The 25,292-nt window shown below is 56.1% G+C and overlaps 5 protein-coding genes across 19 annotated transcripts in view; 2 read left to right on the forward strand and 3 right to left on the reverse strand.

The window, feature by feature from the left end:
- The window catches only part of MICOS13 (mitochondrial contact site and cristae organizing system subunit 13), a 201,706-nt gene extending 188,528 nt beyond the window's left edge, over positions 1-13,178 (forward strand). For 2 of the 4 annotated variants that reach the window (XM_050770921.1, XM_050770920.1), the window contains exons 2-5: positions 9,955-10,037; positions 10,725-10,902; positions 11,092-11,143; positions 12,951-13,178. In XM_050770921.1, the coding sequence (XP_050626878.1) occupies positions 10,009-10,037; positions 10,725-10,902; positions 11,092-11,143; positions 12,951-13,048 (357 nt within the window). In that variant the 5' untranslated portion in view covers positions 9,955-10,008 and the 3' untranslated portion in view covers positions 13,049-13,178. Of the gene's footprint in view, positions 1-9,954; positions 10,038-10,236; positions 10,353-10,724; positions 10,903-11,091; positions 11,144-12,950 lie in introns of those variants that run through there. The other 2 variants (XM_050770922.1, XM_050770919.1) reach the window with 2 other exon arrangements.
- The window catches only part of SAFB2 (scaffold attachment factor B2), a 170,836-nt gene that overhangs the window by 63,656 nt on the left and 81,888 nt on the right, over positions 1-25,292 (forward strand). The window lies entirely within an intron of this gene.
- Positions 1-25,292, reverse strand: part of RPL36 (ribosomal protein L36) — a 459,247-nt gene that overhangs the window by 1,190 nt on the left and 432,765 nt on the right. For 2 of the 3 annotated variants that reach the window (XM_050770935.1, XM_050770934.1), the window contains exon 2: positions 134-166. The gene's annotated coding sequence lies outside the window, so the exon portion shown is untranslated. Of the gene's footprint in view, positions 1-133; positions 184-25,292 lie in introns of all 3 variants that reach the window. The other variant, XM_050770933.1, reaches the window with a different exon arrangement.
- Positions 1,961-9,955, reverse strand: HSD11B1L (hydroxysteroid 11-beta dehydrogenase 1 like). Of its 6 annotated transcripts, none has more exons than XM_050770686.1 (8): positions 9,219-9,955; positions 5,796-5,882; positions 5,582-5,712; positions 3,967-4,078; positions 3,503-3,594; positions 3,065-3,251; positions 2,826-2,955; positions 1,961-2,734 (listed from the first exon to the last, which is right to left on the reverse strand). In XM_050770686.1, exons 2-8 carry the CDS (start codon positions 5,866-5,868, stop codon positions 2,539-2,541), a joined length of 921 nt encoding a protein of 306 aa, XP_050626643.1. In that variant the 5' UTR covers positions 5,869-5,882; positions 9,219-9,955; the 3' UTR covers positions 1,961-2,538. The 6 variants fall into 6 exon arrangements, with proteins under 6 accessions (XP_050626643.1, XP_050626645.1, XP_050626647.1 ...); XM_050770688.1 differs by having other exon boundaries at positions 3,065-3,212; positions 9,219-9,954; XM_050770690.1 differs by having other exon boundaries at positions 3,119-3,251; positions 5,796-5,920; positions 9,219-9,954.
- The window catches only part of SAFB (scaffold attachment factor B), a 46,874-nt gene continuing 44,656 nt past the window's right edge, over positions 23,075-25,292 (reverse strand). For 3 of the 5 annotated variants that reach the window (XM_050770110.1, XM_050770109.1, XM_050770113.1), the window contains 4 exons: positions 24,439-24,557; positions 24,126-24,229; positions 23,686-23,752; positions 23,075-23,409 (listed from right to left, as the gene is read on the reverse strand). In XM_050770110.1, the coding sequence (XP_050626067.1) occupies positions 23,280-23,409; positions 23,686-23,752; positions 24,126-24,229; positions 24,439-24,557 (420 nt within the window). In that variant the 3' untranslated portion in view covers positions 23,075-23,279. The remainder of the gene's footprint in view (positions 23,410-23,685; positions 23,753-24,125; positions 24,230-24,438; positions 24,558-25,292) is intronic. The other 2 variants (XM_050770112.1, XM_050770111.1) reach the window with 1 other exon arrangement.

Here is a 25,292-nt window from a genome sequence, read left to right on the forward strand (position 1 = left end):
GGTTCCCGAGGCCCAGAGACCCGCGTCCCGGCTTCTTCAGCCTCGCTTGCCACAACCAACCATCCTCCAACCCGCACAGAGGACCCGGGAGTCTGGATGGCGGCGGATCCCGGCAGTGCGGGAAAGCACTTACCTACTGCTCTCCCGTGGCGGCCCTGGCGGAAGGGCTGGCGGCGAGCGGAACTCTGGGATATCTACTCGGCTCAGGAGGCGCATGCCAGAGAGGCAAGAACGGCGCGCGCTCCCCCTGGCGGCTGGAGTCTTCCCCCCGCGGTCTCACTGAGCATGCGCGACCGAGCTCCCTGAGCATGCGCGTTTACTCCTGCGAGCCCGAGAGCTGGAGTCGGAACCAGTGGAGGTGATTGTGGCTGCCTTCCTCTCTCTGCTTGTGACATGAGTTCGAAAGCCAACTCCGCCGATTTCTGGCCGACCCTGCATCGACGACGTCATCCCCCAGAATTTCTTCAATTGTAGAACGAGAATAATAATAAACTGTTTGAACTGTTAAAACGCCCATTAGGCCGGGTGCGGTGGCTCACGCCTGTAATCTCAACACTTTGGGAGGCCAAGGCTTGTGGATCACGAGGTCAGGAGCTCGAGACCAGCCTAACACGGTGAAACCCCGTCTCTACGAAAAATACAAAAAATTAGTCAGGCCTGGTGGCAGGCGCCTGTAGTCCCAGCTAGTCGGGAGGCTGAGGCAGGAGAATGGCGTGAACCCGGGAGGCGGAGCTTGCAGTGAGCCTAGATCGCGCCACTGCACTCCAGCCTGGGTGACAGAGCAAGACTCCGTCTCAAAAATATAATTAATAAATAGCCAGGCATGGTGGCATGCTTCTGTAATCCCAGCTACTCAGGAGGCTGAGGCAGGAGAATTGCTTGAACACCAGAGGCAGAGGTTGCAGTGAGCCAAGATCGTGCCACTGCAGTCCAGCCTGGGCAACAGCGAAACTCTGTCAAAAAAAAAAAAAAAAAAGTCCCATTAACGAGGGTATTGGTTTCATTATCTATCAATTGGTCAAGCTCTGGACTCGGTCCGAATACAGCAACGTGTAATAGTGCCCCTTGGGGACATCTGATGTAATTTTAGGTGGTGCAGGGACGGGAAGTAAATAACTGAATTACGTGGCGGAAACACACAAGTTTCCAATTTTTCTCCTTTAATGCTACTAATATACGAGACAGAGTCTCGATTTAGGGCTGCTCTAATTGGGGTTAGCGCTTTCATGTTTTTTCCAGACAGGGTCTTGCTCTGTCACGCAGGCTAGAGAGTGCAGTGCTGTAATCATAACTTATTGCAGCCTTGACTTCCAGGGCTCAAGTGATCCTCCTGCCTTAGCCTCCTTAGCTGGGACCACAGGCACATGCCACCACGCTTGGCTAATTTTTTAATTAAAATATTTGCAGCTGGGTACAGTGGCTGACACCTGTAATTCCAGCACTTGAGGGGCCGAGACTGGGGGATCACCTAAGGCTAGGAGTTCGAGACCAGCCTGGCCAACATGATAAAACCCCATCTCTACTAAAAAAAACAAAAAAAACAAAAAGGTGTGGTGACCTGCACCTATAATCCCAAGTATTCGGGAGCCTGAGGCACAAGAATCGCTTGAACCCCGGAGGTGGAGGTTGCAGTGAGCCTAGATCGCACCACTGCACTCCAGCCTGGGTGACAGAGTGAGACTCCGTCTCAAAAATAAATACATTAATTAAAAAGTAAAGACAGGGTTTCATCATGTTGGCCAGGCTGGTCTCAAACTCCTGACCTCAAGTGATCTGCCCACCTTGGCCTCCCAAAGTGCTGGGATTATAGCCGTGAGCCACGGCTCCTGGCCCTCTCAGCCTCCATTTCTCCACCTGTGAAATGGGATTGAGAGTCAAGGATCCTGATACATACACCCCACTCCCTCTGCCCACCAGCTGCTAGCAAATTGGAATTACCAAGGAATTTGAACAACATATATGCAAGAGAAGAAGAGTTTTTATTCACAAACAGGAGGCTGGGTCCAGCCCAGAACACACTCTTTCCCTCCTCCTCCCCCTCAGACCCTGCCACCAGCTAGACGAACAGTGTAGACGTCCCTGCAGGTGTGAAGAGTACCAGAGACCCCAGCTAGGGGAAGCTGGCAGGGGTTGGGGGAGATAATCCCAGATGCAATGAGTGGAAAAAATAAATCAGGGACTTAGAAACACAGACAGGAGATGGAGAGGGGTCCATGGGTGGCTCAAGGGTGGCGTGACCTCTCTGAGCCTCAGTTTCCTCATCTGCAAAATGGAAGCAGTCATGTCATCAATAAAGGCCAAACAGGTGAGGCTTTGCAGGTCCCGGACAAAGGCACCTAACAAGGGGCACCTGCACCTCCAAAGCTGTAACTGGTTCCAGGTGCCCGTCGTTTTTCTCGGTTTTGCTTTTCTGTCTTGATGACTTCATCTTGGGCTATGGCCACCCTCTCAGGGGTGTCTCTGTGAGTGTTCTGGCTCCAGGGACAGTTGGAGAGAGGAGCGTTCCCGTCTGGGACGTTAAGGGGCACCCCCAGGTGCTCAGGCTGCAGCAGCGGCCGTGACGTTGAGATCCTGGCGGATAAACCAGGCCCGCGGGCGCGGCAGCCAGCGCCGGAGCAAGCACAGCAGGTGGAAACGCCACGGGTAGAAGACGCCAGCTGCGCGCGTGGCGCCGCCGCGGATCACGGCCAGGGCTGCCTTGGGCCCCGGGGCCGCCTTGACCCTCGTGACTCCCCTGGGGACGGGAGGGCGCGGTGGGGACTGCGGCTGGGGCTGGGCGGCCGCCCATGGGCCCCAGCCCAACCCCAGGCTCGCCCGGGCCTCACCTGACTGCCTCAGCGGCGGAGGCGCGATCTCGGAGGCCCAGGACACACATGGTGATTGCCACGTTCACGTCCTGCACGTCCAGTTCCCGCCGCAGGGAGCCGAAGAAGCTGTCCAGCGCGAACTTGGCCGCTGAGTAGGGAGTGGAGAACGACGTGGGCACGCGGCCTGGGAGCGCGGACAGCAGCGGCTGAGTGGCTCCCCGTCGTCCGGGAAGCCTGCCCAGACCCTCCAGGCTCACCCGCATCGAGCTCCCCACTCCCCGTCCCGCAGGGCCGGGGCCGAGTGCACGCACCGAGCAGCGAGGACACCACCACCAGGGAGCCCTTGCTGTCCGTCAGGCTGGGCAGCGCCCGCGACGTCAGTTGCACGTAGCTCAGAAAGTTTACCTGCAGGTGGCACTCGCGAGTCACCGGCAGAGGCGGAGCCTACGGGCAGGGCGGGGCTAGAAACCCGGAGGGCGGGGCCAGAACCGGGTCCGAGGCGGGGCCAGAAACCCGGAAGGCCGGCCCGGGGGCGGGGTCAAGGCCGGGGCGGGGCCTTGGGCTAGCAGGGGCGTGGCCGGGGCGGGAAAGGTGGAGAGCCGGCTCAGGAGTTGGCAGAGCCCCGGCCGCGAAGGAAGCGGACCACCGGTCCCTGAGATCGAGGGGCGGGCTGGGGCCACGGAGGAGTGGAGCACCTGCATGAGCCAGCGCGTCGCCTGGGGGGTGCGGGCTCGCGTGCCGGCCGGGACGCCGCCGATGTGGTTCAGCACGAGATAGTCCAGCCCTCCTGGCCCAGAAACGCCGGTCAGCCCCGAGGCCCCTCCCCAAGACAACGATCAAACCCCGCCCCCGATCTTAGCTCCACCCAGAGCGCTGATCCAGTGAACTCCGCCCCAGGTAACTCCCCCTACGATCAAAGACACCCAGCCCTGGCCTTACTCCCTGGATCTAGCAAGGTTTCGTCCCCATTCAGTGAGGCCCCGTTCAGAGCACTTTCCCCAAGATGCAATGAGACTCCGCCCCGACCACGCCCCCAGTCCGCATACGTCTCCGCCCTGACACACCTGTTACTGTAGCCACACCCACAGCCCAATTCCGGTCCTGTCCCTAAGGCCTAGGCCAAGGTCCTGGACTCCAGGCTTCAGGCCCAGCCCCTCACCCAGCTTGTCCAGCGCAAACTGCACCACACTCTCGGGCGCCTCAGGGGAGGCCATGTCCGCAGCGATGTAGAAGACCTTGGGGGCGCCCAGCTTCCGGCAGTTCCCTACCACCTGGGGGGGGCCAGAGCTGCCCGTGGGCCTCTCCTCTACAGCAGCGCCCCCCCCAACCCCGCACCTGCCAGCCATAGGGAGGCCCCGCCTGAAAACCTCCCCCTCACTCTGAGCCTCGAGCCCCATTCGACACCATTCCCAAAAATCTACCACTGCTGGGGGCACAAAGTGGAGCCTGCGGGCCAGAATGCTGGCCAATTTGGTGGTTAGTCAATCACCAACATCTAAAACAGGACATTTCACCTACAATTTCCAGATTGCTAGCTTCTCTTGAAAAACTGAAAAGCAGCCGGGCGCGGGGCAGCCTGTAAAGCACTTTGGAGGCTGAGCGGGATCACAAGGTCAGAGATGCTGGCAAACACGGTGAAATTTCGTGGTTAATACAATCACCAACATCTCCCAAAGGCTGACAGGACATTAAACCCGGGAGGCGGAGCTTACAGATTTCCAGATTGCTAGCTTCTCTTGAAAAACTGAAAAGTTTGAGCCCAAGAGCTATACCCTTCCTTGAAGTAGCAATGGGCTGTTTGTTGCTAGGAAGTGGCCATCCTTCCCTTGGAGTTTGAGAGCCCTGGCTATCAGCACAGGCATGGACACTCAATACTCTCATTTGCTGAGAAACACTGCACTTTCCAGTCACCGCCTCACTGCACTGGCACAACATCCTAACCCATGAGAAGGTGGGGTTTTTGTTTGTTTGTTTGAGACGGAGTCTCACTTTGTTGCCCAGGCTGGAGTGCAGTAGTGCCATCTCGGCTCACTGCAACCTCCACCTCCAGGGTTCAAGTGATTCTCCTGACTCAGCCTCCCACGTAGCTGGGACTACATGCTCGTGCCACCATGCCCTGCTAATTTTGTTTTTCTTTGTTTTGAGACAGAGTCTCTCTCTGTCACCCAGGCTGGAGTGCAGTGGTGTGATCTCAGCTCATTGCAACTTCCACCTCCTGGGTTCCAGCAATTCTCCTGCCTCAGCCTCCTCAGTAGCTGGGATTACAGGTGCCTGCCACCATGCTGGTGTTTTGTTTTGTTTTGTTTGTTTTTGTTTTTGTTTTGTTTTGTTTTGTATTTGTAGTAGAGACGGGGTTTCACCATGTTGGCCAGGCTGGTTTTGAACTCCTGACCTCAAGTGATCTGCCCGCCTTGGCCTCCCAAAGTGCTAGGATTACAGGCGTGAGCCCACCGTGCCTGGCCTAATTTTTGTATTTTTAGTAGAGACGGGGTTTCACCATGTTGGCCAGGCTGGTCTTGAACTCTTGACCTCAGGTGATCCACTTGCCTCAGCCTCCCAAAGTGCTGGGACCACAGGCGTGAGCCACCGTGTCTGGCCAGAAAATGGTTTTATTGTCCCCGTTTTGCAAATGAGGAAACTGAGAGGCTCAGAGAGGTTAGGCGACTTGCCCAAGGTCACACAGGAAGCCTGGTCATTGCAGGGATTCAAACCTAGGCTCTCTTCCCTCCCGCCATGAGCACCCCCACCATTCATCTAGACATGGGGTGGCTCACCTTCTGCAGGAGGGCCTCAGTGTGGGCAGTGAGCACCAGGTGGGAGCCCAGACGCGCGTAGTGATAGGCCAGCTCCTCACCGACACCAGCGCTGGCCCCTGTCAGCAGTACTCGCGCTCCCTGGAGGCTGGCTGGCCATAGCCAGGGTGGTCACTCTGGGCGGAGGACAGGACAGCTGGCCCGGTTTCTCCCTCCCTCAACCCCAGGTGCTCACCTGGGTCAAAGTTGTCATCCCAATAATAGGCGAAGAACAGGGCCCCCAGCCCTGTGAGGAGAAGCACCTTCATGGTCCTCTGTGGGCCTGCAGAGGGACAGGGGACAGAGGTGGCCGGCACAGGCCTGGCCCACAGCCACCGCGTTTGGTGGGTGTTTGGTGATGCCACCGCGTTGGATCCACGCCCTCCTCTCCACAGCCACCACCTGTCCAGGCCACCACGGTGGCTCCATGAACCACCGCACCTGCTCCCTCTCCCTCCACCCTTCTCAGCCCTCTCCATCCACACACCTTGCCTCCCCTGGACTGAAAATCCTTCCTGTTCCAGTTAGAATAAAAACCAGACTCCTTGGTGGCCACAAGCACCCTGCGTGGACCTGTCCTCCTTGCTCACTCTGCTCCACTAAAACAGACCCTTTGCTGTTCCTGGAAACCAGCTGGCCGGGCGCGGTGGCTCACGCCTGTAATCCCAGCACTTTGGGAGGCCCAGGCGGGTGGATCATGAGATCAGGAGATCGAGACCATCCTGGCTAATACGGTGAAACCCCATCTCTACTAAAAGTACAAAAAATTAGCCAGGAAGGCCGGGCGCGGTGGCTCAAGCCTGTAATCCCAGCACTTTGGGAGGCCGAGACGGGCGGATCACGAGGTCAGGAGATCGAGACCATCCTGGCTAACACAGTGAAACCCCGTCTCTACTAAAAAATACAAAAAAAAAAAAAACTAGCCGGGCGAGGTGGCAGGCGCCTGTAGTCCCAACTACTCGGGAGGCTGAGGCAGGAGAATGGTGTAAACCCGGGAGGCGGAGCTTGCAGTGAGCCGAGATCCGGCCACTGCGCTCCAGCCTGGGCAACAGAGCAAGACTCTGTCTCAAAAAAAAAAAAAAAAAAAAAAATTAGCCAGGCGTGGTGGTGGGCGCCTGTAGACCCAGCTACTCAGGAGGCTGAGGCAGGAGAATGGTGTGAACCCGGGAGATGGAGCTTGCAGTGAGTTGAGAAGATTGTGCCACTGCCCTCCAGCCTGGGCAACACAGCGAGACTCCGTCTCAAAAAAACAAACAACAAAAAAAGCCAGTCACCATCCTGCCTCAGGGCCTTCGCATAGGCTATTTCTACTGCCTAGAATGCTGTTCCCAGATATAATCAAATGGCTTGCTCTCTCACTTCTTTCAAGTCTCAGTGCAAAAGTGACCTCCTTGGGCTGGGTGTGGTGGTTCACGCCTGGAATCCCAGCACATTGGGAGGCTGAGGCAGGCAGATCACTTGAGGTCAGGAGTTTGAGACCAGCCTGGCCAACATGGTGAAACCCCACCTCTACTAAAAATACAAAAATTAGCCGGGCGTGGTGGCAGGTGCCTGTAATCCCAGCTACTCAGGGGGCTGAGGCACACACATGCCTGTAATCCCAGATACTTGGGAGGCTGAGGCAGGAGAATTGCTTGAACCCGGGAGATGGAGGTTGCAGTGAACTGAGATTTGCCATTGCACTCCAGCCTGGGCAACAAGAGCAAAACTCCATACCAAAAAAAAAAAAAAAAAAAAAAAAAGGCTGGGCGCGGCGGCTCACACTTGTAATCCCAGCACTTTGGGAGGCCAAGGCGGGCCAAGAGGTCAGGAGACCGAGACCATGGTGAAACCCCATCTCTACTAAAAAATACAAAAAAAACTAGCCGGGGGAGGTGGCGGGTGCCTGTAGTCCCAGCTACTCGGGAGGCTGAGGCAGGAGAATGGCGTGAACCCGGGAGGCAGAGCTTGCAGTGAGCTGAGATCCGGCCACTGCACTCTAGCCTGGGCGACAGAGCGAGACTCTGTCTCAAAAAAAAGAAAAAGTCAGTGGGACAAGGGGAAGAGGACTTCCAGAACCAGGAAGATGAGACAAACCAGACGGAGGGGATCACTGAGGGGTCCCGAAATCTCCCATCTGTAGGTCCAGCCCTAGGTTCTTTGCCTCTGCTGTCCTCTGGGTGTCTCCTCTTGACAACCTCCAGGCCCCTTAGAGCCAGCAGGACCCAATCTAGGCTCAGCATGTCACCCCACACCTGCTTCTCTTCCCAGCTCACCATCACAGTAATAGCCCCACTGTCCCCTGTCCCTAAATGGGAGACCCAGGCATTGTCCTCACCTCCTTCTATCCTTTCACCCCCATGAGCTCATGGTTTTCAGATCTTATCCATTCTCCGTCTCCAATCTCTCCCCAACTGTCCCTTCCTCTCTCTCTCCAGGGCTCCCAGATTGTTACCTCCCTCCTAGACCCTACTCCTGGCCTGACCATCCCCATTTTTCCTCTGGCCTCCCTTCCATCTCCCACTTGGTCTGCCCACCTCCACACTGGCTTCCCCATGTCCACACTCACTCCCTCCCTGCCTCTCCTGTCCATGCAGCCAAAGGCATCTGTGTCAAAAGCAACATGGCCACGGCCCTGCCTGCTCCAAACCCTCTCAGGGGTCCCCACTGCAACTGGTGGAAACCAGGCTCCTCACTGCACCCCATGAGGCCCTGCAGGTGTAGACCCTGACTACCTGTCTCTCCTCCTCTCCCACGGCCCCATCAATGAATCGTTCAGTTCTCAAAACAGTGAACTCCTCGCCTTCCCCAAACACACCAGGCATGCCCACAGCAAGAAACGAGCTTCCACCTTTTCCCCTGCCAGGGACAGCCCATGAAGCCCCTCTGCTCATCCCTCTTTCCGCCCCCAGCTCCATACTGACTGCAGCAGCCCGGCAGGGGGAAGTGGGACCAGATGGACAGACGGGTGGACAGATGGGTGGATGGATGGATGGATGGACAAATGCATGTATGGATGCACAGATACAAGGATGGATGGGTGGGTGGATGACCAGATGAATAGATGGATGGGTGGATGGATGGATGATGGACGGACAGATGCATGGATGGATAGATAGATGAGTGGATGGATGGATGGATGGATGAATGGATAAACGGGGGGAACATATAAATGGATGGAAGGATGGACGTATTGACGGACAGATGCATGGATGTATTTATGGATGTATGGACGGATGGATGAGTGGATGGCCAAATAAATAGATGAATGGGTGGACAGATGGATGGGTGGAAGGATGGGGGAGCAGATGGATGAATTGATGGGTGGGTGGATGGGCGGACAGATGGATGAACGGATGGGTGGATGGATGGGGATTCAGATGGATGAGCGGAAGTGTGGATGGATAGATGGAAGGATGGATGGGTGGATGGACAGATGGATGGATGGAAGGATGGACGTATGGACAGAGGGATGGGCACATGAACGGTTAAAGCAGCCCGGCCGAAATGCGGGAGAAATGGGGGGAAGCCAAATCTCTGCAGAACTCACCGGCCCCTTGTTGACCTCGGCGGTCCTTAGCTTCCCCTCTGAACAAAGCGGGCGTGTGACCCGCTGCGTACCCCTAAACCGTGCACTCACCCACTCAGGCCTCAGTTTCCCCCACTGTACAGCAGGGCTGGGGTCCCAGCCTGGGAGCCACGCGAACGCCCCCACAGTCCTCTCTTCTCCGCAGCCTCCTGCCGGGTACCTGACCGCGCCCCCTCCCGTAGGGCCTGGGTCACGTGACTCGAAGCCCACCTTCTCCCGGCGAGGAGCCAGGCCGCGGGGACCCAGCGCCGGAGCGTCGCCGGGCAACAGTCCCCGCCTGGTCTCCACCTCCCACCAGGGGCCCGGCACCGCCCCCTGGGCGGACGCCCCGCCTCCGAATCGATCACGTGAGGGGGCCGCCGCTCTCGAACAATCCCGCCCTCGCGTTGCCGTGACAACCGCCTTCTAGGCACACTCTTCCTAGGTCCGGGCCCTTGGTTCCCCGCGCGGGCGCGGGTGGATCTCTCGGGTTCCGACTTCTTCTCGAGTCACTTTCAGGCTTCAGCCAGGCACCTAACGCCTCTTTCCCTTCACGCTGCCAGGACCCGGCCGGGCCGAACTACATTTCCCAGGAGGCTCCGCGGGCAGGTACAAATAGCGCCGTGCTGACTACATTTCCCAGACAGCCTTGCGGCGGCCCGGGACTTAAAGCGTCCATTTCCCAGCTGCCCCTCGCTGCGGGACCGCAGCCTTTCTTTGGAGTCTCAGAGCCGTAAGAGACTACGACTCCCAGAGGACCTTGCGTCGGGCAAGAAAGACTACACCTCCCAGAGGCCTCTGCAGGGCCGCGACAGGAAGCGGCGGGCGAGTCGAGTGTCCTTGCGCGTGGATCCGAGCGACCATGGTGGCCCGGGTGTGGTCGCTGATGAGGTGCGTGAGGGAGCCGGAGGGGACCCGAGTCCCCGAAAAAGTCCCTTTTTGTGGGCACCCCTGTCTCCAGTCTGGTCCCGATCTGCTCTTCGCTTTCCGTAGGGTCACCTCCCCTTCGTCCCCCGCCTATGGGCTAGATAGGGAAACTGAGGCTCCAGCGGGGTGGGGCTTCCCGAGGTCGCCAGTCTCCTCCCTCCTGCCTCCCAGCGAGCCCTTGGCGTTCCACTAGCGGTGTCAGCCTCCGCCTCCGAGCCTCAGTGGTTTTCTCTGTGAAGTGGGAATGCCGGTGAATCCTGCCGCTGGCGTGGATGGGAGGTGAATGCGTGCTCGGAGTGACAGCGGGCAGGAGGCGCCCAGGAACCCTTGGTTTCTCCAGGGCTGGAAGGCTTCTAGAATGTCAAGGATCTTACGTCTTCACTGCCCTTGCTCACTGTGGGACCTTGAGTGACCCACTCTCCCCCTCCCGTTTCAGTTTATCAGTTAAAGTGGCGTCCAGCCGCCCTGCCTTGCACATTGTAAATCGAGTGCTGTATATAATGGGAGTCTGGGTCGACGGTGCTACACTACAGAGTGTCACCTGTGGACGGTGAGCCCCCAGGAGGGTCTCACTGTCTCCGTGGGCCTTTACCTCCTGAGCGTGGCGGTCAGTGTCCGCTAAGCTTCTGCTCCTCCCGTCCCTGCCCGCAGGTTCCTCATCAAGGGAAGTGTGGCTGGGGGCGCCGTCTACCTGGTGTACGACCAGGAGCTGCTGGGGCCCAGCGACAAGAGCCAGGCAGCCCTACAGAAGGCTGGAGAGGTGGTCCCCCCCGCCGTGTACCAGTTCAGCCAGTACGTGTGTCAGCAGACGGGCCTGCAGATACCCCAGGTACTCCGGGCTGGGAGCGAGGCCAGGGCTTGGCGGGTGGTGAGCTCTTGGGGGGTTCCTCCAGCCCTGCATGATGTTGTTCTCCATATTTATGCTGGCCTGATTCTCAGGCCTGTCCTCCTCCCTCCGCTTCTGGGGATGGGCTGCTGAGCCTTTTCACCACTTCTTTCTGCTCATCTCTTTTCCCAGCTCCCAGCCCCTCCAAAGATTTACTTTCCCATCCGTGACTCCTGGAATGCAGGTAAGGCACCCAGTTTCTTTACTTGGGAGGTTGCTGCAGACACCCCAGTCTAGCCCCTCTCCCCACTTCCTGGCCATTCCTTTCTGTCCATCCCCCTTCCTGCCCAACATGTGTTTCTTAGGGATCTAAAAGGGAAAGGAGGCCTAGCCTGGTGGCTCACCCCTGTAATCCCAGCACTTTGGGAGGTCGAGGTGGGTGGATCATCTGAAGTCAGGAGTTCGAGACCATTCTGGCCAACATGGTGAAACTCCATCTCTACTAAAAATACAAAAATTAGCTGGGTGTGGTGGCGCATGCCTGTAGTCCCAACTGCTAGGGAGGCTGAGGCAGGAGAATCGCTTGAACCCAGGAGGTGGAGGTTGCAGTGAGCAGAGGTGGCGCCACTGCACTCCAGCCTCGGTGACAGAGCAAGACTCTGTCTCAAAAATCAATAAATAAATAAATACAAGGGAAAAGAGTGGAGATTCTAGCGAAGGGGATTGGGGGGAGCCTTTGAGGGCTGGGTTGTACAACGCCTGGTAGAATGAGAGGCAGGAGGCCTGGGCCCACATCGGAGCTTGTCCTATGAGCTTGGACAAGGCAAGGCCCTGCCCCACCTCTGCCTCAGTTTCTGCTGGAAGTTGTTCTAAAAAAATTTTGCTTGCTGGGTGTGGTGGCTCATGGCTACCAGCACTTTTGGAATCCAAGGCAGAAGGATTGCTTGAAGCCAGGAGTTTGAGAACAGCCTGGGCAATATAATGAGACCCTCTCTCTACAAAAAAAAAAAAAAAAAAAAAAAGTCTTTTTAAATTAGTTGGGCATGGTGGCGTGTGCCTGTAATCTCAGGTACTTGGGAGGTTTAGGCAGGAGGATGGCTTGAGCCCTGGAGTTCAAGGCTGCAGTGAACTATGATCACACCACCGTACTCCAGCGTGGGCAACAGAGGGAAACCCTCTCTCTAAAAAACAAAACAAAGCTGGGTGCGGTGACTCACGCCTGTAATCCTAGAACTTTGGGAGGCTGAGGCGGGCAGATCACAAGGTCAGAAGTTCAAGACCAGCCAGTGGCCTGTAAAGCACTTTAGTGTCAAACCCCATCTCTACTAAAAATACAAAAAATTAGCCGGGCGCGGTGGCGGGCGCCTGTAGTGCAGGAGGTGAGGCTCACGGGAGGCGGCCTGCAGTGAGCCGAGATCGCGCCCTGCACTCCAGCCTGGGCAACAGCGTGAGACTCCGTCTCAAAAAAAAAAAAAAAAAAAAAAAAAAAAAAAGAAGTTCAAGACCAGCTGGGGCAGATCATCTGAAGTCAGCCGAGTCAGGGTTTCAGCCTGAAGTCAGGAGTTCAAGACCAGCCTGGGCAACATGGTGAAACCCCATCTCTACTAAAAATACAAAAATTAGCCAGGCTTGGTGGTGCGCGCCTGTAATCCCAGCTGCTACTTGGGAGGCTGAGGCAGGAGAATTGCTTGAACTCAGGAGGCGGAGGTTGCAGTGAGCCAAGGTTGCACTACTACACTCCAGCCTGGGTGACAGGGTAAGACTCCATCTCCAAAAAAAAAAAAAAAAAAAAAATTAGCCCGGTATGGTGGTGCGCTTGTAGTCCCAGCTACTTGGGAGGCTGAGGCAGGAAAATCACTTGAACCCGGGAGGTGAAGGTTGCAGTGAGCCAAGATCGCACTACTGCACTCCAGCCTCGGCGACAGAGTGAGACTCTGTCCCCTGTCCCCCTGCCCACCACCCAAAAAAAAAACCTCTTAGAGTTTCCCAGGGTATGGAGGCTGGGTGAGGCTGGGAGGGGAGCATCACCAGTGGCCGTCCCTTTCCCACAGGCATCATGACGGTGATGTCAGCTCTGTCGGTGGCCCCCTCCAAGGCCCGCGAGTACTCCAAGGAGGGCTGGGAGTATGTGAAGGCACGCACCAAGTAGCGAGTCAGCAGGGGCCGCCTGCCCGGGCCAGAATGGGCAGGGCTGCCACTGACCTGAAGACTCCAGACTGGGACCCCACTGCGAGGGCAGCTCCCGGCCTTGCCGGCCCAATAAAGGACTTCAGAAGTGTTCCCTGACCCGTGTGCTGGCCCCAAGGGGCACAGGGTCGGCCTGGTGGTGCCTAGAGCACCAAAGCCTGGGCTTCTGGCTCCTGATGGCTTGTCAGGGCTTGATCTTGACCACAGGCCATAGCTCTCCCCTTTGCTGTCTGCTCTGGTGCGGGGAGTCAGAGGTCACAGTGGTTGCTCCCGGTGCTCCACAGGCCATGCTCTGGGGCCAGGAAAGTGCTTTGGCCAAGCCTGGGTTGTGGGGGGTCTTGGTTTTGGAGGGCTGAGATCACGGGAGGACAGTGGAAGAGCCAGAGTGGAGAAGTGGGGTCTGCTTCCCTGCAGGACACAGGGCAGGAGCCCCCGGGGCCACTGGTTCCCGCCCTCCTCAGCTCCTATCCGCAGTCCTGTCCCGGCCCTTTGTTGGCTGGACTCCACCCTCATTCCACCCTCTCCTCGACAACCCTATAGGGATTCCTGGCCGTTGAAGGAAATCCAGGTGTTTGTTGCCATTCAGAGGGTCCCCCGGACATCCCCTCTCCCCTGGGACGCCTTCCCTGACACCCCTGCCACACGCTGGCTGAGCTACCTGGCAGCCTGCACAGGTCCCCCGCATCAGGCATGAGCCCTGGGAAGCTGGGCCTGTCGAGGGGCTCCCTGAGAGGCTCCCAGCATCCAGCCACAGAGGGCGGTCCACAGGGTTGGTGATGGCAAGAGGCCTGGGCCCAGAAACCAGTCTGGTGGCTCCAGGCAGATGGGGGTGTGGCGGTGGGGGGCTTGGGTGGGGCCGGAGGCCTCCAAAGGATGCTGCCCTGAGGGCAGGGAGCAGACAGGTGATGCTCACTAAGGTGGAACAGGGTCCCCGTTCCCACGAGTTCAGGGGTTTATGTTGCTTGGTGTAGGGGACTCAGCTCAGGAGGGGACAGCTGTTACAGAGGAGAGGAGCAGAGACTAGAGGCCGGGGCATCTCCCCCGCTGTCCCACTCAGAGAGGAGAAGCCCCTGGCCTGAGCAGGGCGTAGGAGGGGTGTGGCTGGGATCAGCGGCCTAATCTGGTAGAAGGGGAGCCCACAGGGCCTACCCACCCCCTTCCCCTGAGGAGCATGGTCCCGGGGCAGGTCCGCCACATCCACTGTACCCCTGCCCTTACTGGGCCTTAGCACTGGTCGGGGCAGGTCTAGGGTGAGGGAGGGATGAGCAGGGCAGGGGAGCATCCCTGACCCTCGGTGCTGCAGGAGGAAGCCGGTGCTCACCGTCCTGGCCAGCAGCACCCACGCACCCACCGCCTCCTGCCACCGTCCACCAAGCCCTTCGTGAAGCCCCAGGAAGGAGCAGGCTTCAGGCCCATTTTACAGATGAAGAAACTTGCCCCGACAGTTCTGTCTGCCCAGCCTGTCTGGAGCCCAGGCTGTTCACAAAGCCTCACCGGGGATGCAGAATTTCCAGTCGCCTCGCACCCAGGCACGCAGCCCCAGCCTGTGAGGACAGGAGGGTTTGCTGTCAGTGCTGTGAGGCCATGGCTGGGCCGGGGGTGTCCGCCCGCTCCAGGAGGCCTCTGCAGCCTCACACCTGTTACCAGCACTGTTAGAGGGGAAGGACTGGACAAGGCCAGTGAGCAGCTGCCTTCTGGGCCGCTCACCTCCATCCAGGCGGCTGGGTCCTGCAGCTCCACGAATGTGACTTAGTTCTTCCCTGGGGTCACTCATGGGCTTTATCCCATGAGTCCGTCCTCGCCCATCCACTGGCACCTGTGTGCAAGAACGTGTCTGGGGTCAGGGGAGTTGGGGGGCCATGGAAGCGGAGCTCCGGAGAGCAGAGGTCTGCGGGTGACTTTGGGAAGGTGGGAAGGGGCTGGGAAAACACCCGACCACACCCACAGCCAAGACCACAGAGCAAGGCAAGGCTGGGGTGTGGCACATTGCCATTTGACAGCTGGGGTCACTTGATAGCTGGAAGCAGGATGGGCTAGGAACGGAGTCCAGGGAAAGCTAGCCTGTCTCGATGTGGGATGGGCAGAGCTAGAAGAGAGAGCGGGGGAGTCCATAGGCGGAGTTCAGCTGGGGCTGGGGCATGGGGGACACCGAGTGGCTGACATCAGTAACTGCCCTTCCTTTCACCTGTCACCACAGCTGCCCATGGTCCTGCTCCAGCCTTGAGTGCACCTTGCCCGGCCCTGGCCTGGAGTGAGTGCTAACTGGGCATCCCAACGGGTGGCGGGTGCAGCAGAAGTGGAGGTGATCAGCTGGGTGCGGTGGCACATGCCTGTGGCCCCGGCTGAGGCAGGAGGATCACTGGGACATTGAGGCTACGGTGAGCCATGACTCTACCACCACACTCCAGCCTGGGTGAAATACTGAGACCCTATCTCTTAAAAAAAAAAAAAGCAAAAAAAAAAAAAAAAAAAAAAGCCAAGGTAACCAGGAGCAACATGAGTCCTGAGGGTCCCCAATCCTGGCTGGGGGGATGCTGGGCTCAGGGTCTCCGTGGCACCAGCCCAGAGCACGTTCAGCCCACTTTTGGCCCCATCCATCCGGTGCCATATGGGCCAGCAGCAACCTGGGTTCTTCCCTTGTGGGCTGAGGGCTGAGCAGCCAGTTTTAATTAAATCCGAAAGGACAAGGTGACAACCGAAGCAGCTGACAGCCACGCGTCTTCCCATCTCACGTGGTCCTGGAAATGAGTTTGCTGTCGGTAGAGATGCAGGATGTTTCTTCTCAGTCATTTTGCAAGCCAGAGACCTCCAGCCGGCAACACCTAGCCTGGGCCTTGCTTGGCCATGCTGGCATGCCCCAGTCGCCTGTGTTATAGCTTGTACCTGCATTCTGTGGTTCCCAAGCTATTGTACTGCGCCCAAGAAGAACGAGGATACGCTGGACATTGAAGGCTGAGGAGGGAGGAGAAGAACTTTACTGAGCGACTGAACAGCTTTCAGCGGAGAGAGGATGCGGGGTCTGGTTTTTTCCTCCTCATGTAGCTGGGCCCAGGACATTTTATAGGCTCAGAATTGCGGGGGCAGGGGGAGGCCATAGGTAGTATTGGAAAGGGCAACATTCGATTGGTTAAAAGGCATTGTTCAGAAAGAATCAACCAGGAAAGGGGGGACAAACGGGAACAGAAGTTCTCACTCTGGGTGGTGGGTTTCCTCCAGGACCAGCAGTCTGATCTTTCAGCTTTCGGGCTGTTTTTGGCTTGAAGGTGGGGTTTCCCTGGGACCTGCCCCTTTCTGCCTAGACACTTGGCTGCCTCCTGTCACTTTCAGTAGTGATCCCAGTGAACTTGGACTCGGGAGCTGCTCTATGCCTTGGTAGAATTCGGTTTTTGGAGCTGGAGGGAGAGGGAATGCAGTCCTGCGATGACACCCTTCACCCCGCAATCCTCAGAGCAGCTCAGTAGCCTCATTTTACAGGTCAGCAAACAGAAGCTCAGAAAACTGCAGGAACTTATCTAGAGGCAGGCGATGGCAGAGGCAACAGTGGAAGCCCCATGCTCCGACCCCTCTGCTGGCCTCTGGCAGCACTGAGGCCACGGGAGGGCTGGCATCCTTCATCCCCAGGGGTGGTCTCCGGAAGAAGGAAGAGGCAGGCCAAGAGGAGGGGTGGTTTCCTCGAGGCTGAGGCTGGGAGAGAACTTCCAGGCCTTAACCCCCACACCACGTCTGCATTCCAGGGGCGCCAGGTCCCTACACACCCTGCCTCATCTCACCTTGCAGGAGAGTAAGACCCCTCTGCCCCTCATCCTGGCAGACTCCTCTCCTACACGCAGGGTCACCATGCCCCTGTCCTGAGGCAGAGTTCAGCAACTTTTCTTCTCCTTGGGCACCGCATTTGCTTTTGTGTGACTTAGCTCAACAGGATGCAAGCTCCCTGAGGGAAGGGACCATGTGTTAATAGTAGGCGTGGCCCCAAACCCCAGTGTAGAGCCTGGGGTATAGAAGATGATTAGTAAGCATGGGCTGGGCGGGTGGCCCACGCCTGCAATCCCAGCACTTTGGAAGGCCGAGATGGGTGGATCACCTGAGGTCAGGAGTTCAAGACCAGCCTGCCCAACATGGCAGAACCCCGTCTCTACTAAAAAAAAAATACAAAAATTAGCTGGGCGTGGTGGCACATGCCTGCAGTCCCAGCTACTCGGGAGGCTGAAGCAGGAGAATCACTTGAACCCGGGAGGCGGAGGTTGCAGTGAGCCGAGATTGCGCCACTGCACTCCAGCCTGGGTGACAGAGTGAGACTTCATCTCAAAAATAAATAATATTAATAATTAAGAGGCCGGGCGCAGTGGCTCACACCTGTAATCCCAGCGCTTTGGAAGGCTGAAGCGGATGGATCACAAGGTCAGGAAATCGAGACCATCCTGGCTAACACGGTGAAACCCCGTCTCTACTATAAAAAAAAAAAATACGAAAAGTTAGCTGGGCATGGTGGCGGGTACCTGTAGTCCCAGCTACTCGGAAGGCTGAGGCAGGAGAATGGTGTGAACCCAGGAGGCGGGGGTTACAGTGAGCCAAGATCAGGCCACTGCACTCCAGCCTGGGCAACAGAATGAGACTGTGTCTCAAAAATAAATAAATAAATAAATAAATAAATAAATAAATAGAAGATGATTAGTAAGCATGAATAAATTAATGGATGAGTACAGTCAATGGCTTGATGGATTAATGAGTGGATGGGATGAGTGGTTAGATGGGTAGATGCATGCATGGGTGAATGGGTAGATGGATGATGGGGTAGATGGGTGGGTGGATGATGAATGGATGGGTTGGATTGGGTGGATAGGTGGATGAATGGATGGGTGGATGGATGACTGGGTGGGTGGATGAATGGATGGATAGATAGGTGGATGAATGGGATAGATGGATGGGGTGGGTGAGTGGATGGATGATGAATGGATGGGTGTGTGGATGGATGAATGGATGGATGGATCGATAGGTAGATAGATGGATGCATGGGTTAGATGGAGGATGGATGGGTGAATGGGTTAGTGGATGGATGTATGAGGACTCGTTAGTCTACTCCACTTACCCACAAAGCACTGGTCCATCTTGGTTCAGAGTCTTGCCAGTGAAGGCCTGCTGTTGGAGCCTGGCATTGTTGGGCTGGCTGCCACTAGAGGCATGGCCAACTCTGAAGACGTTTCCCTGGCTGAGGTGCAGGCCGAAGTGGACACTCATGTGCGTCGCCGTGCTGAAACCAAGCGCAGGGTCTGTCCCTCTGGGACCTGGGCTTCAGCTGCTTCCTGGAGACATGTGTAAGGATGGGGACCATGATTTGTAGGGAAAAGGCTCCTCTTACTCTATAGAACAACCTCAAGAGACCACCAAGTAGCCCATGGCCAGAGACTTCACTCCCAGAGTGTCAAAAATACATGGCGCTGTCCTGTGGCCATTCCCCTCTTCCCCCAAAGCCTTCTGGCAGTTTCTCCCACAAGCTTGCTCCTGTTGGCCTCGGAGCCTTCACAGTGTGCTCCCCCATCCAGGAAATGCCTCCATTCCTTCTGTGGCCAGGGCAACCTGTACCATCAAGCTGCACTTCTTTTTTTCTGAGATGGAGTCTTGCTCTTCTCCCCCAGGCTGGAGTGCAATGGCGTGATCTTGGCTCACTGCAACCTCCACCTCCTGGGTTCAAGCGATTCTCCTGCCTCAGCCTCCTATCTGGGATTACAGGCGTGCGTCACCAATCCCGGCTAATTTTTGTATTTTTAGTAGAGACGGGGTTTTACCATGTTGGCCAGGCTGGTCTCAACCTCCTGACCTCAAGTGATCTGCCTGCCTCAGCCTCCCAAAGTGCTGGGATTACAGGCATGAGCCACTGCACCTGGCCTTTTTTATTTTTTCAAGATGGAGTTTTGCTCTGTTGCCCAGGCTGGAGTGCAGTGGCACAATCTCGGCTCACTGCAACTTCCACCTCCTGGGTACAAGCGATTCTCCTGCCTCAGCCTCCTGAGTAGCTGGGATTACAGGTGCACACCACCGCACCTGGCTAATTTTTTCTATTTTTAGTAGAAGCGGGGTTTCACCATATTGGCCAGGGTGGTCTCGAACTCCTGACCTTGTGATCCGCCTGCCTCAGCCTCCCAAAGTGCTGGGATTACAGGCGTGAGCCACCGCACCTGGCCTAAGCTGCACTTCATAAGCTCACCATGTGCATGTGTGCCCACCTTGAGGGCAGGGACCGATTGGGTCTGTTGCGTGAACACATCTGGTCCGTGCCGGGGACCCTGCTTGAGAGGGGGGTCTCTGGAAATGGGAATTGAATGAATGGGTGGTTCGAAGCTTGGATCTTTTCCATTGCCGGGTTGTCCTCACTCGTCAGTTCTCCCTGCTAGGCCTCAGCTTTTCTGTCTGCAAAATGGGGTTGTATAGCCTCCTAGGGTTACATTGAGGACGGTGGGGAAGGGCAGGTACAGCTCAGTGCCTGGCTGACAGCAGGGCCGAATCCCTGTCCTTCCCTGTGTAGCAGAAGGACGACAAAGGGTGCTGCCTGGGTGTAAGAAGTAGAGCATCCCATGCAAATGACTCAAGACTGTGGCCAGGGAGAAGCACTCCGAGGCATCTCTCCTGCCTAGGAGACTGGGCTGCCTGCGTTGCCTCGTGCCTGGAATCCTAGCACTTTGGGAGGTCAAGGCGAGTGGATCGCTTGAGCCCAGGAATTCAAGACCAGCCTGAGCGTGATGAAACTCCATCTCTACAAAAGATACAAAAATTAGCCAGATGTGGTATCACCCATCTGTAGTCCCAGCCACTGGGCAGGCTGAGGTGGGAGGATTGCTTGAGCCCAGGAAATGGAGACTGCAGTGAGCTATGATTGCACCACTGCACTCCAACCGGGGTGACAGGAGACTGTCACACACACAAAAAGCTTGTAGCAATTTGTTACCTTGGCCCTAGAGAACTGGCATAACGGCCATGGATTCTGACTTTGTAGATCCACGTAGGTTACACAATTGGGGTTTACAATTATTGCTGTGGGCATTTGGTTCTTACAGGTAGTGTCCAATCTGTGCCCTCAGTTTTCTCTTCTGTTAACTGGGGCTAATAATGACACCTGGGAGGAAGGTATAAGGCCACGTAAAGCAGAGTTAAAAGGGAGTCTGGGCCAGGCGTGGTGGCTCACGCCTGTAATCCCAGCACTTTGGGAGGCAGAGGTGGGCGGATCACGAGGTCAGGAGATCGAGACCATCCTGGCTAACAGTGAAACCCCCGTCTCTACTAAAAATACAAAAAAACTTAGCCAGGTGTGGTGGCGGGCACCTGTAGTCCCAGCTACTCGGGAAGCTGAGGCAGAATGACGTGAACCTGGGAGGCGGAGCTTGCAATGAGCCGAGATCGTGCCACTGAACTCCAGTCTGGGCGACAGAGCGAGACTCCATCTCAAAAAAAAAAAAAAAAAAAAAAAAAAAAGAGTCTGTAGGGACATGCCCCAGATGTTCACAGACCTCATCTCTCTCAGCTAGTGGAATCTGTCATTTCTTTCTTTTTTTTTTTTGAGACTAAGTCTTGCTCTGTTGCCCAGGCTGGAGTGTGGTGGTGCAATCTTGGCTCACTGCAAACTCCACCTCCTGGGTTCAAGTGATTATTCTGCCTCAGCCTCCTGAGTAGCTGGGACTAGAGGCGTGCACCACCATACCCAGCTAATTTTTGTTTTTAGTAGAGTCAGTGTTTCGCCATGTTGGCCAGGTTGGTCTCAAAATCCTGACCTCAGATGATCCACCCACCTCGGCCTCCCAAAGTGCTGGGATTACAGGCGCCACCGCACACGGTCTGTCATTTATTTTAAAAAATACCCCCTAAAACCCATCAAAGAAATGGGGTCTTGCTCTACTGTCCAGGCTGGACGTGAACTCTTGGCCTTAAACAATCTTCCTGCCTTGACCTTCCAAGTAGCTGGGATTGATTACTGGCATGCACAACTGCATATGGCTCAAAAAAATGGAACCGAGTGCGGTGGCTCACACCTGTAATCCCAGCACCTTGGGAGGCCGAGGTGGGCAGATCACCTGAGGTCAGGAGTTTGAGACCAGCCTGCTCAATGTGGTGAAAACCTGTCTCTACTAAAAATGCAAAAATTAGCCGGGCATGGTGGCAGGCGCCTGTAGTCCCAGCTACTCAGGAGGCTGAGGTAGGAGAATTGCTTGAACCCAGGAGACAGGTTGCAGCGAGCCGAGATTGCACCACTGCACTCCAGCCTGGGAGAGAGACGGAGACTCCATCTCAAAAAACAAAAACAAAAACAAAACAAAACAAAAAAAGTACAAACAATGTGAACTGCTTGTGTTAAAAAAAAAAAGGTATGAGGGGAAGGCTGAGAACATGGCTCCTGGGGGTTACCACTGGGTTCCTTCCTGGATGTCACTTTCCTTCTGAAAGGAAACATTCCGTCTTCGCCAGGGACAGGTCACAAGAAAGGCAAGCACGGGACCGAGTTCCGGCTGAGGAGCCTCAGGCGTGAGTTTGCCAAGAGGCCTGTGAGTGCAAGTCCCTGTTCCTGCCCTTCCTTGTCCTGCTGGATAGGCCCCGATGATACCCACACTGTGGGTGGATAGGATTGTTGGAGCTTTCAGCCGTCCGTCATCCATGAGCCCCAAAATCCTCAGAGACACAGAGCCTGAGGTGGGCTGCAGTGAATCCCGGGAACTGACTACCTGCAAACTTCCCGTTAAGGCAGGGAAGGGCGCCCCTTTATCATCTAAGCCACCACTGGTATTGGTCGGGCCACCTGTCCTTTACAGCTGAAGGGACCCTAGAGCATCACCAGGGTTCCGCCATCTTCCTGTCTGCTGGACGCTGCTTCCTCCTCACTTTCCACTAGTGAGGCTTACAAAATGTGGGAGGCACCCGCTTCACAGTTTGAGGTATGTCCCAAGTCTGGTCTGGCTTCCTGGATTAGGACAGGTGCTGGATCCCAGGTGCCGTGGCTCCAGCCTGCTATTGGTACGTGGAGGGTTGGCGTTGAGCTTGTCTCTTCCGGCCGACACGGAGGCCAGCCCTGGGCTGGTCAGAGCCCCCATCCTGGCACGAGGGGGCTGCGCCCATGCACAAGCACACCGCAGGCCTGAGATGCTGCTGAGGACCTTCAGCCTTCACTGCTTCCACCCTCGACTCTGCCGTGAAAATAGTTTGTCCTCTGAGTAAAAAGGTAATGCGGAAGCATCCACATGATGATGGTGACTGGGCTCTGGCAAGTCAGCGTGGAAAGTGGCAGCTGGAAATCTTCACAGGCTTGGTATGAGTGTGATCCGTGGGGGAAGCATCTGCCAGTGTCCATCAACAGGGTGTGAGACCCCCACACCCTGACAGGGATGTCACCCAGCACCCAAGAGCAGAGCAGCCCCGTCTGTGCTAACATTAAAGGAGCGGACAGCTCGCTGACCTGAGAAGCCAGGCAAAACCTGCACCGCACAGGCCCATTACGTGAAAATCGTCATCTTACTGGAAAGCCTCTCCCACACCCAGATGCCTTCCTGGAGGTTTTCTATCACATGCGTTTCATACACATTTAGAAATAAACAGAGTTGGCCAGGCACGGTGGCTCATGCCTGTAATCCCACCACTTTGAGAGGTCGAGGCGGGCAGGTCACGAGGGTCAGGAGTTCAAGACCAGCCTGACCAATATGACAAAACCCCACTCTACTAAAAATACAAAAATTAGCCGGGCGTGGTGGCAGGTGCCTGTAGTCCCAGCTAGTCAGGAGGCCGAGGCAGGAGAATCACTTGAACCCGGGAGGCGGAGTTTGCAGTGAGCCGAGATTGTGCCGCTGCACTCCAGGCCTGGGTGGCAAAGCGAGACTCCATCTCAAAAAAAAGAAAGAAAAAAAAAATAATAATAATAAAAGGAACAGTCAATGTATATCAATACAACTAAAAGGCACTCAAGTATAATTTCGTTTCATTTAAAGAGGCGGAAATAAAGAAATGACACTTTAAATAAAGGGTATGTGAACGGAAACACATTTATTACCAAAAAAAAAAAAAAAAAAAAAAAAAAAAACCCAAAACGAAAAACAAAATTCACATTGTATTGAGCTACAATATGGCAGCAGATTAAAAAAAAATATTTTTACACAGTTTAAGATAACTCCTAACAGAACATAGCCTTGTTGCCATGTGACAGGACACAGGATTCCAAGTACTCAGTAGCGGCGAGTGAAGCGGGCGTCGCTGGGCCTGCTCCCCCGGCTCTGGCCTCCGAACCCGCCTTGCATGCCACCGTGTGGGATGGGGTGGCCCCGGGAGGCCCCACCTGGGGCAAAGCTGCCGCGCCTAGGAACAAATTCACATTGGTTTGACTGTGAAATCATCCTGCTCCCCTGGCCCATCCCAGCCTGCACAGCTTCCCTGGACATTGCCTGCAGGCAAGGCCCCTTCCTGATGCCTTCCCCTCCTGAGTGGTGGCAGGCTCCACAGTACCCCATGCCTGGCCTCATGTCACACTTGGGGGAGGGGGCATTAGCTGGAAGGACTGGTTGTTAAGCGTCCTCCAAGGTAGGCCAATATGCAAAGCAGGAGAAAGGGGAGCCGCCCTGGCATGCGTCTTACCCTGACATCCCTCCTCGGTTCATCATGTGGCCAGGCCCCGAGTGACCGGACATGCTTCTCTCACCACCTGGAAGACAGACGTGCTTTCACACAGGGAACCTGCACACATAGCGTGGAACCCACGGCACATTTAGCCCACTGCACTCCCTTTGGTGAGGCCCCCAGGTACCCGAAACTAGCAAGTCCCAGAAGGACACCTCGGCACAGTAACCACAGACGTCCAGTGTCCTCCCAGCAGAGAGGACTCGGGAACGCCCACTGTCCAACTCCTGGGCCAGACCACCAGAGAGTAGGTGGTGTCTGAAGTGCTTTTCACTCCTCATTCCAGCACTGAGGGCAGAGCACCTCCTGTGCTCACCTGAGGAGTGAGAGAAGGCGTGGCCTCCATCTTTCCATCACTTCCCAGCACGCCCTGGTCCCAGCCCAGAGCTGCTCCTCACCTTGCCACCTCTTGTGATCCCTGTCCATCATGCCACCGTCAGCCGTGCCCTGCCATGCCCGGTCATCCTCTCTTCGGCCATGGTCCCCCCAGTCACGTCTGCCCCTTGAAAGAGAGACATCTCTGATTTGGATTGCCCCCATCTCTGGCTCTTGTGCTAATAAATGTGGTGGCTTCTGGAGGGTGAATCCCTGTGTTTTTCCCACCCTGTGCCCACATCCCAGAGACTTGGGGGCCCCTTGGTGGGACAGACCTATCCGGTCAGCTGACTCTGTGAGGCCAGGGACAGGTACTGTGGGGTGTGGGACACAAACCTGGGGGGAGGAGGCAGCCCCCGGCCCTCACTCATCCTCTTGTCGGAGCCATAGCCCCCCCAGCCATCGCGGGAGTCCCGGCCGTGGCGCTCTGGTCCTCCATGGCGTTCTGGGTAATGCTGGAAATCACAGGGCCAGGAGGAAAAAAACCTTCAGTGTCAGCCCCCAGACCCCAAGGCTTTTCAGGCAACACGCTAACGATGACAACAGTCACTCTGGACAGAAGTGCTGGCAGGCCATACTGGTTCACATGACATAGCTGCCTCCCTGAAATCTGCAGGCCAGAGGCCCCGTGCTCTAGGCTCATAGCCTGGTACACAAAAGGTACTAGTACCAAGGAATCTCCAAGGCAGGTACCCACAGCACCACCAGAGCTGGAAGGGCCACCAGGGGTCACACTAAAAATGATGCTTGCGAGAGAGATTCCCTGGGTCCCACAGCTCAAATGGTTAGTGCCCAGAGCCAACAGTACTCTTATTAAGTGTCTTCTACTAAGGGAAGGTCAGGTTTATAAACCTTTAATGTGTGCATATTCCGGAAATAATTTTTACAAATTTCTTCCTTCCACAGTGAAGAAAGTATCAAACAGAGCCCCCTCATCCAACCAATTGCTAGGCAAGCAAGCATCCTTCCTCACAGTCAAGTTTCTCAGAAGTTTTTGCTGGGTGCCTGGTCTAGGACCTTACGTCTTGCTCTGCTCAGGACATAGGACACAGGACACTAAGAGATAAATGGCTGGTCATCCACTTGGCCAGTCCCACTATTCCCTCCTCTGTGTCACTGTTTTTGTAAACCACATGGCTAACACAGACCAGGAGTTCTTGACCCTGCTATTTCAGGGAAGACCAAGAGAG

The sequence above is a fragment of the Macaca thibetana genome, chromosome 19, assembly GCF_024542745.1.
Source record: "Macaca thibetana thibetana isolate TM-01 chromosome 19, ASM2454274v1, whole genome shotgun sequence".
Classification (NCBI taxonomy): Eukaryota; Metazoa; Chordata; class Mammalia; order Primates; family Cercopithecidae; genus Macaca; species Macaca thibetana.

Bases quoted from the DNA above. Each gene is read 5' to 3' on its own strand.
- HSD11B1L (XM_050770686.1), bottom strand. From the start codon at position 5,868: ATGAAGGTGCTTCTCCTCACAGGGCTGGGGGCCCTGTTCTTCGCCTAT. The intron at 3,595-3,966 runs GTGAGGGGCTGG...TTTCTGGGCCAG, and splicing joins GTTTGCGCTGGACAAGCTGG to GAGGGCTGGACTATCTCGTG. The intron at 2,735-2,825 runs GTGAGGCCCGGG...TCCCGTCCCCAG, and splicing joins TCCGCCGCTGAGGCAGTCAG to GGGAGTCACGAGGGTCAAGG.